This window comes from Sinocyclocheilus grahami, unplaced genomic scaffold (genome assembly GCF_001515645.1).
Source record: "Sinocyclocheilus grahami isolate Dianchi unplaced genomic scaffold, SAMN03320097.WGS_v1.1 scaffold447.1, whole genome shotgun sequence".
Taxonomy (NCBI): Eukaryota; Metazoa; Chordata; class Actinopteri; order Cypriniformes; family Cyprinidae; genus Sinocyclocheilus; species Sinocyclocheilus grahami.
In genome coordinates, this window is record NW_015505626.1 from 118,111 (window position 1) to 134,599 (window position 16,489).

At 34.8% G+C, this 16,489-nt stretch overlaps 1 protein-coding gene across 1 annotated transcript in view; it reads right to left on the reverse strand.

Moving 5' to 3' along the window:
* Nucleotides 1-16,489, reverse strand: part of LOC107552325 (dedicator of cytokinesis protein 2) — a 120,660-nt gene that overhangs the window by 77,871 nt on the left and 26,300 nt on the right. The window contains exons 12-19 of the mRNA XM_016234186.1: nucleotides 13,780-13,856; nucleotides 13,136-13,386; nucleotides 12,939-13,037; nucleotides 11,807-11,879; nucleotides 11,050-11,147; nucleotides 10,876-10,965; nucleotides 9,772-9,827; nucleotides 284-392 (exon numbers count right to left, since the gene is read on the reverse strand). Coding sequence (XP_016089672.1) covers nucleotides 284-392; nucleotides 9,772-9,827; nucleotides 10,876-10,965; nucleotides 11,050-11,147; nucleotides 11,807-11,879; nucleotides 12,939-13,037; nucleotides 13,136-13,386; nucleotides 13,780-13,856 — 853 coding nt within the window. The remainder of the gene's footprint in view (nucleotides 1-283; nucleotides 393-9,771; nucleotides 9,828-10,875; nucleotides 10,966-11,049; nucleotides 11,148-11,806; nucleotides 11,880-12,938; nucleotides 13,038-13,135; nucleotides 13,387-13,779; nucleotides 13,857-16,489) is intronic.

Genomic DNA, 16,489 nt, shown 5'->3' on the forward strand with positions numbered 1-16,489 from the left:
TAATTAAAATATTATATTTTATCATACAAAAATATCTTATATAATATATTTGAATATTATTTAATAAAATATTTAATATACATATACACCTATTAAAAAGGATAATTTATGTATTTATATTATATATAAATATAGGCAAATAATTTATAAATCATTTTATATTTTATATATTTTTATTATATAATTCTTATTTTTTATAGTTTTAAATATGATTTGTCATATATAATGATTATATATATAGCTATAGCTATATATTTCATAAACTGAATTCAACTATTCATACCTGCTGCAGTAGTGTAGTGGTGTAGTCACTTTTCATCAGGTTATTGATCGACTCAAATAAACTTTTGAGAGATTCCTCAAACTCGGCCTGTTCCTTCCCTTCATACAATCTGACGACAGAGAAAAAAAAGAACACTTGTGAGCAGTGCAATACATTTCACATATCCATCATCACACATTCGCACACTTATACACTGATGCACCCCTTTTCTGCCAGGACTTCAGGTCCGTTTCGCACAAGATGTGTAAGCGGCGTATAATTTTCTCGGTGCCCATGTTAACAGGTACCAGGTTGTTTATAGTCAAAATAAATGAGTTGACATGAAAAAGATGTGTTTTCACCATAAAAGCATGTAAGTGATGTATACATTGTTTCATACAGTCAAAATATTTCCCAAAAAGGACACTAGTATACCAGTGCAGGAGTTGCAACACAAATTAAATAATTTAAACAAGTATTGTATATCTTAAAAATATAGATCATTTCATCATATAAACTACACTACACAGTATGATGCTTCACTTTCCAGCCACTTTAATTTATTTTGTTTTTATAACCTTTTTTGATTTATTGTGTAATTTTTAATTGTTATGTATTTAAATAGCTTCCGGGTTTTACATCAAAAGAGCTTGTGTTCTCAACAGTGTCATTTTAGTATCAATGAGATGCTATCAGAGCTTGCATTAATACTTTGACTCAGTTTTTATTATTATTATTATTTATTTATCTATTTATTTTTTCATTTTCATTTTAGTAAAATATTTGGTTATTTTGTTGTGTGTGTTTAGTCATTTTTATCAGTTTTTGCTTTTTTTATTTAATTTTTATATCAGTTTTAGTTATAGTTATTTTATTCAAGTGAAACTAAATAAAAAATGTTTCTTTGAATCTGAAATAAGTTAAAAGGTTTTGGTTAAAAAATAATAATGGCATTAATTCAAAAAGGTTTTAAAAAAAAAATTGTAATACCACATAATGGAGAAAATTTCCATTTGCTTGTCAAAAAATTTAAGTGACATATTCACACGATAATGCATTTCCATTTAGTCATTTAGCAGAACGCATGAAGAAAATGCATTTGATGCATGCATTCATTATGGTAATTGATGTTCCTGATATGATGCATAAAGCACGGCTATAATTTCTATTCAAACACATTATTTTTAGTGGTTAGTTCATTTTAGTGTTCACTTTGCATCAAATTCAAATATTTTTAAATCCAACCCATCCCACTTGTGACCAGTTTTTGCAAAGGCAACACAAAAGTCACTACACCCTACAGTGATTAAATGTATGAACGGCGCATGACATGGAAGACAGATTTCACTGCTTGAGGCTTTATTGCGATGCATCTGGTCAGGACAATAAAGACGGTGATGAGTCTAGTTAGTTTGTGGGTCACTTATGACGTTGTTCGACTCTAAAGTCAGTGGAAAGGCTTTCAGGTGACAGACACGGAGGATCATGACAGTAACTTTGACTGAAACTTCAATCAAGTTTAGAAGCAGTCTAAAGATTCATCTCTCTCAGTCTCTCTGGACTTCTTTAATGGTGTTTTCTCCCGTCTCTGTCCATCAGGTCAGTTGTGTCTCTCTCTCTGTCTGTCTGTCAGGAGTAACTCGGCACAGATGTTATAGTCAGTGGGGTTTCTGAGGGTGGAGATTATGCTGTAACACACGACAGTATTTACCGCGGTACTGCTGAAGAACAGACGTGATTACTGAAGCATTGTTCCACTAATCCACATGAGAGCCACAGTTAATACGCCACCTCTGACCTCACACGATAACACACACTACAATAAACACACATGCTCACAAAACAAAGACACATATATACGTCATCAAGACAAATAGATGTACATTTCCTAGAATCAATAAACCTACCCAGAAATGCATATGCATGCAAACCGACACACTTCAACCTCAACAAAATCACTTAAAAGTCAGGTCTGAATGCAATATAAACATCAAATCTGATTAGTTGTGAAATGCTGGTTATGTTGCGGTGCTATTTTAGTTATGAGATCACAAGCTGCTTTGTATATTTCATAGATTTTTGCATGTTTGCATGTCCAGTAAATTTAAGTGGAAATAAACATTAAAACTGAAATAAATATTAATTAAACCCAAATAGTAATATTTAAAAAAAACTGATAAAAATGACAGAAGCACATAAAAGTAGAACTGAAAATATAAACATACACACACACACACACAGATATATATATATATATATTGATTTAAAAAAAAAAATTGCGTGGGGGGGGGTGAGTTTCTGTTTTTTTATATATATATATATATATACACACACACCCCTCCAAAAGTATTGGAACAGTGAGGCCAATTCCTTTATTTTTGCTGTAGACTGAAAACATTTTGGTTTGAGATCAAAATATGAATATGAGACGAGATCAACATTTCAGCTTTTATGTACAGGTATTTTCATCTGGATCTTAGAAGATAGCACCTTTTGTTTGAACTCACCCATTGCTCATGTGACCAACATTATTGGAACATGTGACTTACAGATGTGTTTTGTTGCCCTGGTCTGTCCTATTAATTGATTATTCAAACAATATATAGCACTGAATGTCTGCGCTCAGTTTCAGATTTGGGTTTTGCCTGTGCAGACTGCATTTATAGTTAGAAGATGTGTAACCAAAATGGTGACATTCTATTGGTGAAAAACAAGGAATGGTGAAGCTAAAAGAAGATGGAAAATCAGTCAGAGCCATTGCACAAACATTGGCCATAGCCAGTACAACCATTTGAGGAAGAAAGAAACCACTGGTGTACTAAGTAACAGACCTCGAACAGGTAGACCAAGGAAAACATCAGCAGTTGATGACAGAAACATTGTGACAGCTGTAAAGAAAGACCCTAAAACAACTGAAATCAGCAACAACCTCCAGAGGGCAGGAGTGAAGGTATCACAATCTACTGTTCACAGAAGACTTCATGAACAAAACTACAGAGGCTACAACAGAAGATGCAAACCAATCAGTAGCAAGAAGAATGGGAGACAAGCCTCAAAAATTCTGGGACAAAGTTTTATGGACTGATGAGACAAAGAGAAAGGCTAAATTTTGAAGAAAAAAAGGATCTGTTGCATGATCCCAAACATACAAGCTCATCTGAAACACAGTGGAGGTAATGTCATGGCTTGGGCTTGCATCACTTCTTCTGGGACGGCCTCATTAATCTTAACTGATGACGTAACGCATGACGGCAGCAGCAAAATGAACTCAGAAGTCTACAGAAACATTTTGTCTGCCAATTTACAGAAAGATGCAACCAAACTGATTGGGAGATCCTTCATCATGCAGCAAGATAATGACCCGAAACATAGTGCAAAAGCAACAAAGGAGATCATCAGGGGCAAGAAGTGGAAGGTTTTAGACTGACCAAGTCAATCTCCAGACTTAAACCCTATAGAGTATGCATTTTACCTGATAAAGAAGAGACTGAAGAGAGTAACCCCCCAAAACTAAAAGAGGCTGTGGTGAAAGCCTGGAGAAGCATCACAAAAGAAGAATGCAAAGGTTTGGTGATGCAACAGGCTTGATGCAGTTATTGCAAGCAAAGGATTTGCAACTAAATATTAAGTCTTATTCATTTTAATCTGTTCTTTAAGTCAATCTGTTCCAATACTTTTGGTCACATGAGCAATGGGTGGGTTCAAACAAAAGGTGCTATCTTCTAAGTTGTGTTTATCAGATCCAGATGAAAATACCTGGAAATAAAAGCTGAAATGTTGATCTCTTGTCTCATATTCATCTTTTGATCTCAAACCCAAATGTTTTCAGAGTCTACAGCAAAAATAAAGGAATTGACCTCACTGTTCCAAAACTTTTGTGTGTGTGTGTGTGTGTGTGTAAATATAAATAAAATACAAATAGTATTGTTGTGTATAAATATAAATAGTATTGTTTTAGTTTTGAGTAAAGAAGTTGATCAATTCAACAACACATTTGCATGTTCACTTAAATTAATTGGAAATAAATAAGCATTAAACCTGAGCTAAAACTTAAGATGGAAATAAAAATAAATTAAACCCAAATAGTAATATTAAAACAAATAAAGAAACAAATAATAAATGGATAGATAAATAAATAAATAAAGTTAGAACTGGAAATATATTTTTTATATAAAGCATGTAAATATTTTAAATATATAAATAGTATTGTTTTAGTTTTGAGAACAATGTGCTTTGATGTAACAGCCAAATGTTATTTGAAAATATAATAAATAAAAATGTTATTAATCAAATTCAATTTGTTTGTCAAAAAAATACAACTGGCATTCCCACATGATAATGCATGAAGAAACATCACAGAAAAGGCATTTGAGTCATGCATTAATAAGAATTCATATAGTTTCTGATATGGTATTCATAATACCATAAACACACATGATTCATATACTGACTCTGAGATGTGCATTTCATAGAATTAGAAAACCTACCCTTCAAAATTTTAGTTTTTCACTAAGCACGCATAACCGTTGTTTTCTCACAAACACAATCACATACATACATGCTGCCCACATATTATTGTAGCCCAGTTTGTGCTGATTATGGTGCTACTAAACTTTAGCCATTAAAATGTTTATAAGCAACTGAAAAAAGCACAAATGTCAGGGCATGTCAAAACTTCTCCAGGGCCCCAAAACACCCTCGGACACCATGGGTTAACAAAGTAACTTAAATATCAGTTATGAACACAAATGAACAACAAGAAAACATTATATATTCAAAAAACACACCACAAACACACACCAGAAAACTGCCGAAAGGGTTTTGATGTTGCCCAAAGCTAAACACACACTCACACTCGTACACACAGTGTGTTAATCCTGATGATGGGTATGAAATGAGAGGCATTAGAGCATAAGAACAACCACTCAAAGAGATAAAACACACAAATAACACAGAGAACGTGAGAAGATGAAAAACCTTGAAGAAACCAGCAAACACACACAACAAAATTCCATTTATAATACGGACAGTTCTGCATCTAGATGCTGATTGGTCAACACAACATTCCAGCAGTGTGAAACACATAATTAAATATTAACCCTCGTCATCACTAGATCTACTACTGCAGGGGTTCTCAAACTTTTTTGCAAGCCAAACCCCTGTAACCTAAAATATTTAGTTATAGTATCTGTAAGATTTTAAGTTAATATTTCAATAATTTAACAACACCTTTTCATGTTCAGTTTCCTGATGCGGGGTTATTATCATTAACTAGAACTTCAACTATTTTTAAAGTTTTGTTAATTGAAGTCAAACTGACAGGAATTAAAATATAAATATTAGATGATAAACAAACTAAATTAAACTTAGAAATGTTGACTCGGCAACTAACTGAAATAATTTTAAGTTGAAGCACTAAAATTACAAAACAACAACTACAACAAAAAACACTACAACTAAAAAATAAATAAATAAATTAATTAATAATAAATTAAACTTAAATAGTAATATTTAATAACTAATATGAATAACAAAAGCCCATAAAAATGTAAAATGAAAATGAAAACTTAAAATATAAAAGTAAAATCTTATTCAAAATATTATTAAATACTATAATAGCCTTTAAATATTACTAAAATTACACTGCTCTGATGTCGGTTAATTGTCACATGACATGCAGGTAAACAAATCTGACATTTCATTTTATTTATTTATTTAAATTTGCTTGATTTAATTGTTAGCTTTTCCTCAACTCACAAACCCCAGTTTGAGAAACCCTGCTCTAGAGAAAGGATGATATGAATCAATTTGATTTAGAAAATGTTTTTAATGAACATTTTGATTCCTAGAACAGAGCTCATTTAATAATCTAGCTGACTTAACCTTTCAACACTTATTAAAAAAATCATTAAAGCAGGAGAGCAAAAAAAGATACGATAATCATTGCTTCAGAACTAGAATGACTGTTATGAAGCATTTGCATTTAAAATCATCCTAGAGGACGGAAAATCTCCCCAAATTTAAGATAAATAATAAATATTCCATGAACAATTTGAGGTAATTTCCCCATCCATTTCTTCTTTTCAGCTATTTAATTTAAAATATTTATTACATTTCCAGAGCGTGCACCGAACCGGCGTTTTTACACCCACATGGTCTCTTCTCTCTGGGAATATAACGTCTGCGGTTTAATCTGGATGTTTTAGAGAGTTATTTTAAAAGCGCAGAGCAGTGACGCTTTCCATCAAACTCCATTATCAGAGCGAAGCGCCTCCTGCTGGGACTGAATCCAGAGCAAAAACACTCCTGCTGAGAGCCTTTGGACTAATAAACACTGAAAAATGATCCGGCCATGATGGGGCTGCATTTCTACAGATGTTAGTATGCATCAGCGTACTGCAGTAAACAGACTGGTTAATATTAGCGAGAGCGAGAGAAAGAAAGAAAGAAGTCAAAGCTTTTGGCTTAGAAGTTTAAGCCAAATTTAAAAGAACAAAATGTAAATAAATACATTTTATTTTTATATTTGAATTATTTAAATATAAATGTAAACATTTTAATATAAAAACAAATATGCCAAAAAAATAATTTGCATTAAAAAAATGAACACAATGCAATGTGCTAGATTTGTCTTTCAAATCTAATTTCTTACTCAACTCATTAATTTGATCAGACTGACAGAAGTTTAGACTATTTACACAAAACTGAAAATTAAAAAACACAAAATAACAATTTATTTCTGATATTATAACTGGACACCACTTGCTGAATTAATACAATAAGTACATTTGACAATTTAGTTAGTATACAACTGTTTGAAATGTTACATTCTGCATACTAAGCTCTCTGCATTTCTAGAGATGCTAGTGTGCATTGGCACACCGCAATAAAAAGACTAGTTAATATGATAGTTAATATGATTTATATGAGAAAAAAAGAAAGAAAGAAAGAATTGAAAGAATGAGAAAGAAAGAAAAAAAGAATCATATTTTAAGCCAAATTTAAAAAATAAATATAAAAAATAATATATTTAAATGTATTTTTATAATTACATAAATTATAATAAATAATCTAAAAATAAATATGTGGTGTGTAATTAAAGCATTTATAGTGATCATATGCTGTTTGCAGTAAGACTGATCTGTCTCTCTCTTGTTGGTCATTAGTGCAACCACACACACACACACACACACACACACACTCATTGAGATTCGTTTAGCAGCTGTTTTGGCATCAATTACTATTAGGCAAATTAATGATGCAATCAGCTGCTACACAAACTTGATGACTGAACACACTGTACAACACACACACACACACACACACACACACACACACACACACACACACACACACACACAGTTTGGGAACGGCAGATGCATCTAGTGTCACATTTTAGAATGTAGATGTATTGAAAAACACGCCAAAACATTCAAAACACAGCAGAAGTACACAAAAGACACTATACCGAGTAAATTACTACTGTGTTTCAAAAGTTTTCTCTGTCAACTCTAACTTGACAGCGGAGCAACAAACTGAAGGAATCTTGCTGAGCAAGTTAGTTTAAGTTAGTTAAACAGATGACGTGATTATATCAGCTACACACTTTGAAGGAATAGTTCACCCAAAAATATAAATTTGCTGAAATGTACTCTATAAGATATAGACAAGTCCATCACTTGCTCATGGATCCTCTGCAGTGAATGGGTGCCAACAGCTGATAAAAACATCACAATAATCCACAAATAATCTACATGACTCCAGTTCATCCGTTAATGTCTTGTGAAGAGAAAGGCTGTGTGCTTGTAAGAAACAAATCTATCATTAAGACATTTTTAATCTCAAACTGTCATTTCTGGGCGAAATCCCTTCCATAATCCATAATTTTGCTTTCTCCAGTGAAAAAGTCCATCACTATTGTTGTCTCACATCAAAATTCACCCACATATTTGCTTAGAACCATTTTTCACCTGTCAATATTGTTTTATATGTGCATATTTCTCACCTAATTCAGACCAGACAACTTTTTCTCTGGAGAAAGAAATATTATAGAATAGCTCTATAATAAGACAACCCATTTTAGCCAGAAACAATAACGGTTTAAGTTAAAAACATCTTAATGATGGATTTGTTTCTTACAAACATGCAGTTTTTCACTTCTAAAGCTGTTAATTGATGGACTGGAGTGGTGTGGATTACTTGTGGATTATTGTGATGTTTTTATCAGTTGTTTGGACTTGAGTATGAAACTGTCAGAGGAACAGCACTGGCAGTGTGAATGAACATCAGCTACAGTCTGTGTTTCTGCAGTGCCGCTCGATGACTGCATCCGGGGGCCCCAAAGGCAGAGTCATAAATCACAGACAGACACAGGCCCTTAATGACCGTCAGGCAGCGCTGTTACACTCCTCGACAAAACGGTGCAGACAGAACGTGCTGCAGGCGGCCGGAGGACATGTGACCCTGTCAAAAACCCTAAAAAATGACTGCTCCACCTTAAAAACGTACACTTGAATCTCAGCCCAAAGCAGCTGGGCGTTTATTTCCTTGTGTTTTGTTTTGTTTTCAGCCCACATTCAGATGAATGAACCGTCACAGACTCCGGCAGTGCTCAGAATAGAGTACTAGCGTACTACTCAGAACAATTCTTTCATAATGTTTTTTTGTGGTTTTGAGAACATGCCCAGTTCATATTTTAAGCCAAACTAATTTTTGTTGTTGTTTTTTAAAGATTTCCTTTTTTGTACGATTGTTTCCACAAAAAATATGAAGCAACATAAATACGTAGTTCTTTCATGGAACTCTAGATGGCGCAGGCTGATGGGTTCTTAACGTAACTGATGATATTCACAGCGTTAAACGACTTGGCACAAGCTGATTGGTTCATGTTGCATATGCAGCCAATGAGCTTGCTGCTTTACATTTAAATGGCTGGTTAGCATCCACTTGACCATTTTTGCAGCGTGCTTTCAGAGTTCCTCTAAAACTCTCCACCTTCCCAAGCTCCACCTGTATAGATCTGCAACGGGTTATTTTATATGCTATTTGTGCAGCAGCAGTATGTCTTAAAATACTCACAGCACCGTATTCACTGGTAGTAGCCAGTTCCTACTTGCTTGCAGCAGCAGCAATAATCTACAACTACAGCAATAACCAACAGCAGCAGCAGTGTAGCAGATCAATTCCACTCAGGCCAAATACATTAACACTGTCATATCCATTACCATGCTAAAATCTTCAAGAGTTGTCATGATAGAACTGTTTTCAACATTGATAATAAGAAGAAATGTTTCTTTTGCATCAATTCAGCATATTAGAATGATTTCTGGTGGATCATGTGAGACTGAAGACTGGAGTAATGATGCTGAAAATTCAGCTTTACATTACAGAAATAAATAAAATTTTAAAGGTGACATATCATGAAAATCTGACTTTTCCAGGTTTTAAGTGGTATAATCAGGTCCCCGGTGCATCTACCAACCAAGGAAATGTCCTTAGGATGGGTTCACAAGCCTCCCCTCGACTGGACACGTCTAGATATGTCTTCAGCACGGACATCTGCTTCCTACAGCACACAGAACGAGAGAGAGTTTGTGTGTGTAGTTCTCTAAATAACTTAAACTACAAAATCTAGACAGAGAAAAGACTGCACACACAAATCAACTAGGACAACTAGCAACAGGCCAAATTATGTCACTATGGTGTAACCTGGGTCCTTTAATTCACTCCTGTTTCTGTTGATTTGCGCCATTAAAGTCATGTAAATTAAGTGCAAGACAAACATTCATTTCTTGAAGCTTTTGGAATTAGGTAATTCTTTTTATTTTATTTTATTATAAAAAATATTTTTTTATTTAAATATATTTTCAAATTATATATATAGAATTATGTAATATAATTTATTTATATGTAATTATAATACTATGATATTGCATTTATTTATTTTTTTATAATTAATTATATAGATTTATTTGAATATATTGATACTACTAGTTGGTTTAAAAAAAACATTGAATACAAGCATCTTTATTATCACACCAGAAGTATTAGAAATATTAAATATTGTCTTGGACTGTGTGGGGCCTTGTTGTCAAAAAGGTTGAGAATCACTGAATTATAATTTGCATAATGCAAAATTTTGTATTTAAAACTGAAAATGATAAACAACTATTGCATCTTCCTGTTATCTTTTATTATTTTATATTCTCCTGGTTTATCATTTTGGGACTAGAATCAGTCACCAGAAGTGAGCTTAATAGGACAAAACCTCCCCATGGGGACTAGTGGGGCTTATTTTGGAAAAATTATTCATAAAAGGTTTCTTTCAGGGTTTGGGTTAGTCATCATTTTAATCAGCTTAAACACAAGATAAATCTTTGAAATGGCCCCAATTACTGTAAGCTACTGCCATCAGTGGTTCTATAAAGAACCTTTAGCATCCATGGAATCTTTCCTCTCCACAAAAGGTTCTTTAGATTTTTTAAATGGTCTTCACACTAAAGGTTCTTTAAGGAACCAAAAATGGTCCACCTGAGGCATTTCTGCAAAAACAACTCTTTGGAACCTTTATTTTTAAGACTGTAGAAATGTGTGTATGTTTGGATGTTGCTTACCAAAGCGTCAAAAACCAAAATATCATAGTCATCAGTCTGTGAATGTTCCATCATAATGTTGAAAAGGGCATCCAAGGTGTCCTGCAGGAACTACACACACACACACACACACACACGTAAACAAAAGTGCATATTGAACAACAGATGCTCATGTGTAATTTCGGTGTAACACACCTTCACGACCTCCTCTCCGTCAATGAGTTTGAGCTCCTGTAGGTTTTGTTTCAGCATCTCAGGACGAGTTCTCCACTTCAGCAGACCCAATAAACCCACTGAGAGACAGAGAGACAGAGACAATGTGTCCTCAACTGACTCTTAATTACCATGCATTCTTGAATCAGTTTATTTCACGTTCAGCAGTGAATATGTCCAGGTGTATTCATAGCAAAGTCAGAATTACCTCCTCTCCTAGGTTCACGAAACGGTCGTTCATAAAATGCATTGCTGTTCTGTTGTAAGTAATCTTAAAGATTCCTAAATGCATCTACTTTCGGAAGGTCAAATAAAGTGCTTTTGCTTTAGACTAGAAACACACAGCGTCTCCCTGACATGGCTGTTTCAACACTAACTGCGGTTACTGAAACCACGCCTTCTTTCTTTGCTTGCACATTTGGGCGGCATTATGCAAATATTTCCACATAGTGAGGTAGATATGTGGGGGCGTTTTAGAACGAGCCGTTTTAGGGGGGCGTGGCAGAGTCTTAACTTTGATAAAGAATATCTCTTTGGTTTTGAGAATTTAGTCTTTGCAACTTCAGGGATCTTATCTATGCACAATCAGCTTGTAACACTCCAAAGAGAAAGGAAAACTTGAAATCGCATCATATGACCCCTTTAAAATCATGACTTGATGTCACATTATTTTCACTGGTGTCTATTTTAAAAAACTGTACTTCATGACTGCAGGAGACACTAAAGCTGCTAAACTTACACTCCTGTGAGGATCGATGACGGAACATGAAGCGCAGATGGATTCTGGGCATCTCCTCTAGAGGGATCGCCACCTAGAGGCCGGAGAAAAACATTACTACATACAGACTGAAAACCTGGCTGAATACAAGAGGATTTATGCTTGAGAAATTAACTTTGAATTTGGCATCAAATTGATCTGCTTTCAAAATGTATGTTCGTGGTCTAATTGCTTCCCTCCAAATCACCTGATTCCGTAAATGCGTAATAGATGGATACAAGTGTATTTTGTTAAACACGTTTCACCTAAAAACATGTAATATGTTGGAAGAAAAATGAACTGTCAATACTGTTTGACATGCACACACACAGAAGTGGTGCTCAAGCAGCTTTTTCATTTGGCCTCTGACTATATTTTATATTTTAGTTTGGCCCATTGCACCAGCTCTTAAAGAGTTTGCCCGAAAACGGACACAACACAGAGTGAAGATTTGTTCTTGAATGATTCATTATTTTTTTAATTAATCGGGTGAGTTAATGATTCAATGAATGATTCAGTGATTCATAAAGACAGTGGTCACTTGCTTTGTTCATTCATTAATCAGTCACTTGCATTTAATAACACTTGCTGCCACCTACTAGCAGCTTTAGTTTCATATATATACATATATATATATATACAGTATATACTGTATATATATATATATATATATATATATATATATATAAATAAATGCTTTTGTACCAGACCTGCAATGCAAAGATGGCTGATTGGTAGCCACACACTCGCGTCATTATACTGTCGTGAACGCACGTCCACAAGTGACGCAGTAGAGACGAAAATGTGGAATAAAGTTGTTATTTTTGTTTCCTTTGTGCAAAAAAGTATTCTCGTAGCTTCGTAACTTTACAGTTGAACCACTGATGTCACACGGACTACTTTGTCAATCATTTCGGAACTCTTCTGCACCTTGAACGTGGTAGTTACCTTGCTGTCTATGGGAGGGTCAGAGAGCCCTCAGATTTCATCAAAAATATCTTAAATTGTGTTCTGAAGATGAACGAAGGTCTTACGGGTTTGGAACAACACGAGATTAATGACAGAATTTTCATTTTGGGGTGAATTAACCCTTTAAGCTCATTGTCTCACTCACCTTAAAAGTTTCCATCCAGCGAGGTTGTTTGATCTGGTAGTAAATGACTGATCTATATTCATTTACAGGCCGATCTCCAGCTCCCAGACAGATTGAGTTCTGCACAATAATACAAGACAGCTGTCAATCAACACAGAAAACCCCACCTCAATCAGAACAGGTTGAGATTTGACCTCACGGTCAGAGGTCACACTCACCGGCATGACCTTCCCCTCCTCGTCACACACCAGCATAATGACCTCCACGTTCTTCTGTGTGGTTTTGTTGTACTTGTCGAAGTCTCCGGAGTGCAGCGTGAGGTAGATGTCGTTACGGATGTCACCCGGCATGATGATCTCAGGAAAACCCAGTTTTCGCGCAACCACGGTGCTCCGGTCCACCAGGTGGGGATATTCTTTTCGGATCTGGACGATGTCGCCCACTAGAGCTTTCATGGTGACCCACAGACCTGACATGGTGTTTAATGATTTATTAGTTTCACTATCAGAATCATGACAGAAATACATGGAATCTTTCTACAGTACACTGCTACAGTGATTTCAAAATATTCTTTAGCGAAAGCGTGGGTGGTTAGGGTGGATGAATGAGGTAAAATAACAAATTAAGGTTTAACTGTTTTTGTTCATCCTTTCCCCCTTGTCTCATTCTCTAATGTCTGTTTTAATGACAGTCATAAAGCTCATCCGCTCTCAGCACTCAATCTCTTTGTTCTGCTGTATTGTGTCTCTGTGTGTGAGTGTGGGCAGACGGGATTATGGGTCCAGTGAGTATTACAGCATTAGCGGAGGGAGCGGTGATGCTGTGCTGTCATTTGAGCAGAGATAACAGCACTGAGACATACCTTGACCTCCGCTGTCACCTCGCGATGTCGTCACTTTGTTAAGGAGAGCGTGAAGAAAGTCATTCTCAGCTATAACCCTACAAACACACACACACGAAAACAGAGTATAAAATAATTACTTTCAATAACAACAACAAATATTATATACTTATTTAATGGTTACTTATTTAATGTATATATATATATATATATATATACAGTTGTGCTCATAAGTTTACATACCCCTTGCAGAATGTGCAAAATGTTAATAATTGTAACAAAATAAGAGGGATCATGAAAACTGCATGTTATTTTTTTTATTTAGTACTGTCCTGAATCAGCTATTTCACATAACAGATGTTTACACAAGACAAAATTAGAAATGAATTTATTTAAATTAAAAATGACCCCATTCAAAAGTTTACATACCCTTGAATCTTAATACTATGTGTAATTTCCTGGATGATCCACGACAGTTCAACTGCCTGCTGTTCTTCAGAAGAATCCTCCAGCTCCTGCACATTGTTTGATTTTCCAGCATCTTCTGCATATCTGAACCCTTTCCAACATTGCTGTATGATTTTGAAATCCATCTTTTAACACTGAGGACAACTGAGGGACTCATGTATAACTATTACAAAAGGTGAAAACATTTACTGATACTCAAGAAGGCAACACAATGCATTAAGAGCCGGGGGGGGGACTTTTTTAATTAGATGATGTAGTGTCTGGACCAATCAGACACACAATATATATATTTTTAGTTATAACACCCCTCAGTTAACAAGCCATATGAGGGCCTATGGACCCTTCCCCCGAAATGCGTCTTAACACCTCAGAAAGGCAGAACAGGCCTCTGGTTCGATGGCAACCAATGCTGATATCACTGGTTATATTGCCCAAATGAATGCAGGCAGAGAAACTCACTTATTTTCCTCATAAGAAAGACACATATTGCCCAGAGAAATGGACTGTTCTCTAATTAATTCATAGGAAAACCTTTCTTTGAATGAACACGCATATCCTTCAGGTCATTGTGTATACCATTACTGTTCTTGTATATTGTCTGTTGCAAGGTTATTATAGTTTAGAATTTTTTAATTAGTTTTATTTTAATATCGTTTTCAAATTTGCTATACAATTCAGCTTAGCTTTTATTAGTTTCATTCATATTTTTGTTAGTTTTAGTTTTTATATAGTTAAGTTTCAGTTTTAGTTTCAGTTTTAATTAAAGTTTAGCAGAATTAACAGATCACTTCCAGAGCGCAGGCCAAAGAAAGACGTAGGCATAATTTTAACCTTAGTGAGGCAAACATATAGCGACACAAAATTAACGCATGCTGAGACTGATTAGATAGTAAAAGTATACAAATATATGACAAAGAAAGCAGGAAAGCCTTTTTTTTACTAAATTAATCTACACAAGTCACGCTTAATGTCATATCCAATGATGTGTGTTGAGATATTTAGTATGAAAATAAATGTAGCCTGATTTGGTTATATGTATTTTCTTATTTAACCATAATCATGATATTAGGCTATAACTGTGGTGTCTTGCTCACTTTTGCGTGAACAGTCGTGCATCAATCAAAACTGGGACTAATGAAATTCCATAATAAAGGCAATCGCATTTAACAGTAACGGCTTATATTTGAATGTTCTTTTCATTTATGAAGAATTATAAGCGTGTATATGATGTGATTTAGCCAATGCACATTTGTTCAAAAGCCTGGCAGAGTGACCACAAGATGCTTGGCTAAAGTTTTGTGTTGTTCACAGAAAGGATGTGCGTTCTAATTTTTTTTCTGTTAATTATCATGTTGCGCTGCATGTCTTTTTCTTCAAAGCACCTTTTTTGATTGCTTGTGTTACATGATAAAATAAATAATCTTGTTTACCTGATGTAATAGATTTAATGCGAGTGCGGTTCGGGTCGCGACTCGCGGTCTTTATGTCAAACAGTTCTGGTCTGGTACAGAATTAAATTAAATAATGGGTCGGGTGTTCTGTTAAGTACTGCTGGTGCACGTTTACCAAACAGGACCCGTGCAGGCTTTAAACTGCTTTGCGTCTCTCCATCAGATAACCCCATGTGCGTGATGCGCCATTACATGTAGGCTATTTCCCTAAACCTCCACACAGCTCGTATATTTTTCCGCCAAGGGGTGAGAACGTAATAATTACGAAAACGATTATTTATTTTTTATAATTATTATTTTATTTCAGTTAGTTTGTTAGTTTTTGTTGTTAGTTTAGTTTAGTTTCATTGTAGTTTTTAAATTATTTTGATGTTTTTATTTTATTTCAGTTTATCAGTTTATGTTTTCATCAGTCGTTTTAGTCTTGGTTTTCGTTTACGAAAATAACCTTGGTCTGTTGTAGTGTATGCTGTTTTATGCATGTTATGATAGACCACTAGTTAATATAACCTCACCTATATCATGTTTGGTCCCTATGAATTCATCTTCGGATGATCTAATTGAGAGTACATATTACATGCTGATACCTATGCAACATATTAGTGTTCTAAGAATCTTTACTAGTTTGTGCATCAACACCCAAGCGAATTACATTTGCAAATTACCATGCCCTCACACAAAGGGTCGTAAACCCTCCAGTAATTGCAACCGCCCGCTTGGGATTTCAGCCTTTCTCACTGGACAAGTCCATCTTGAGAGGCGTGAATCTTCTCAGACCTTAAAGGCCTCACATCAGTGACCCGCCTTCAGTC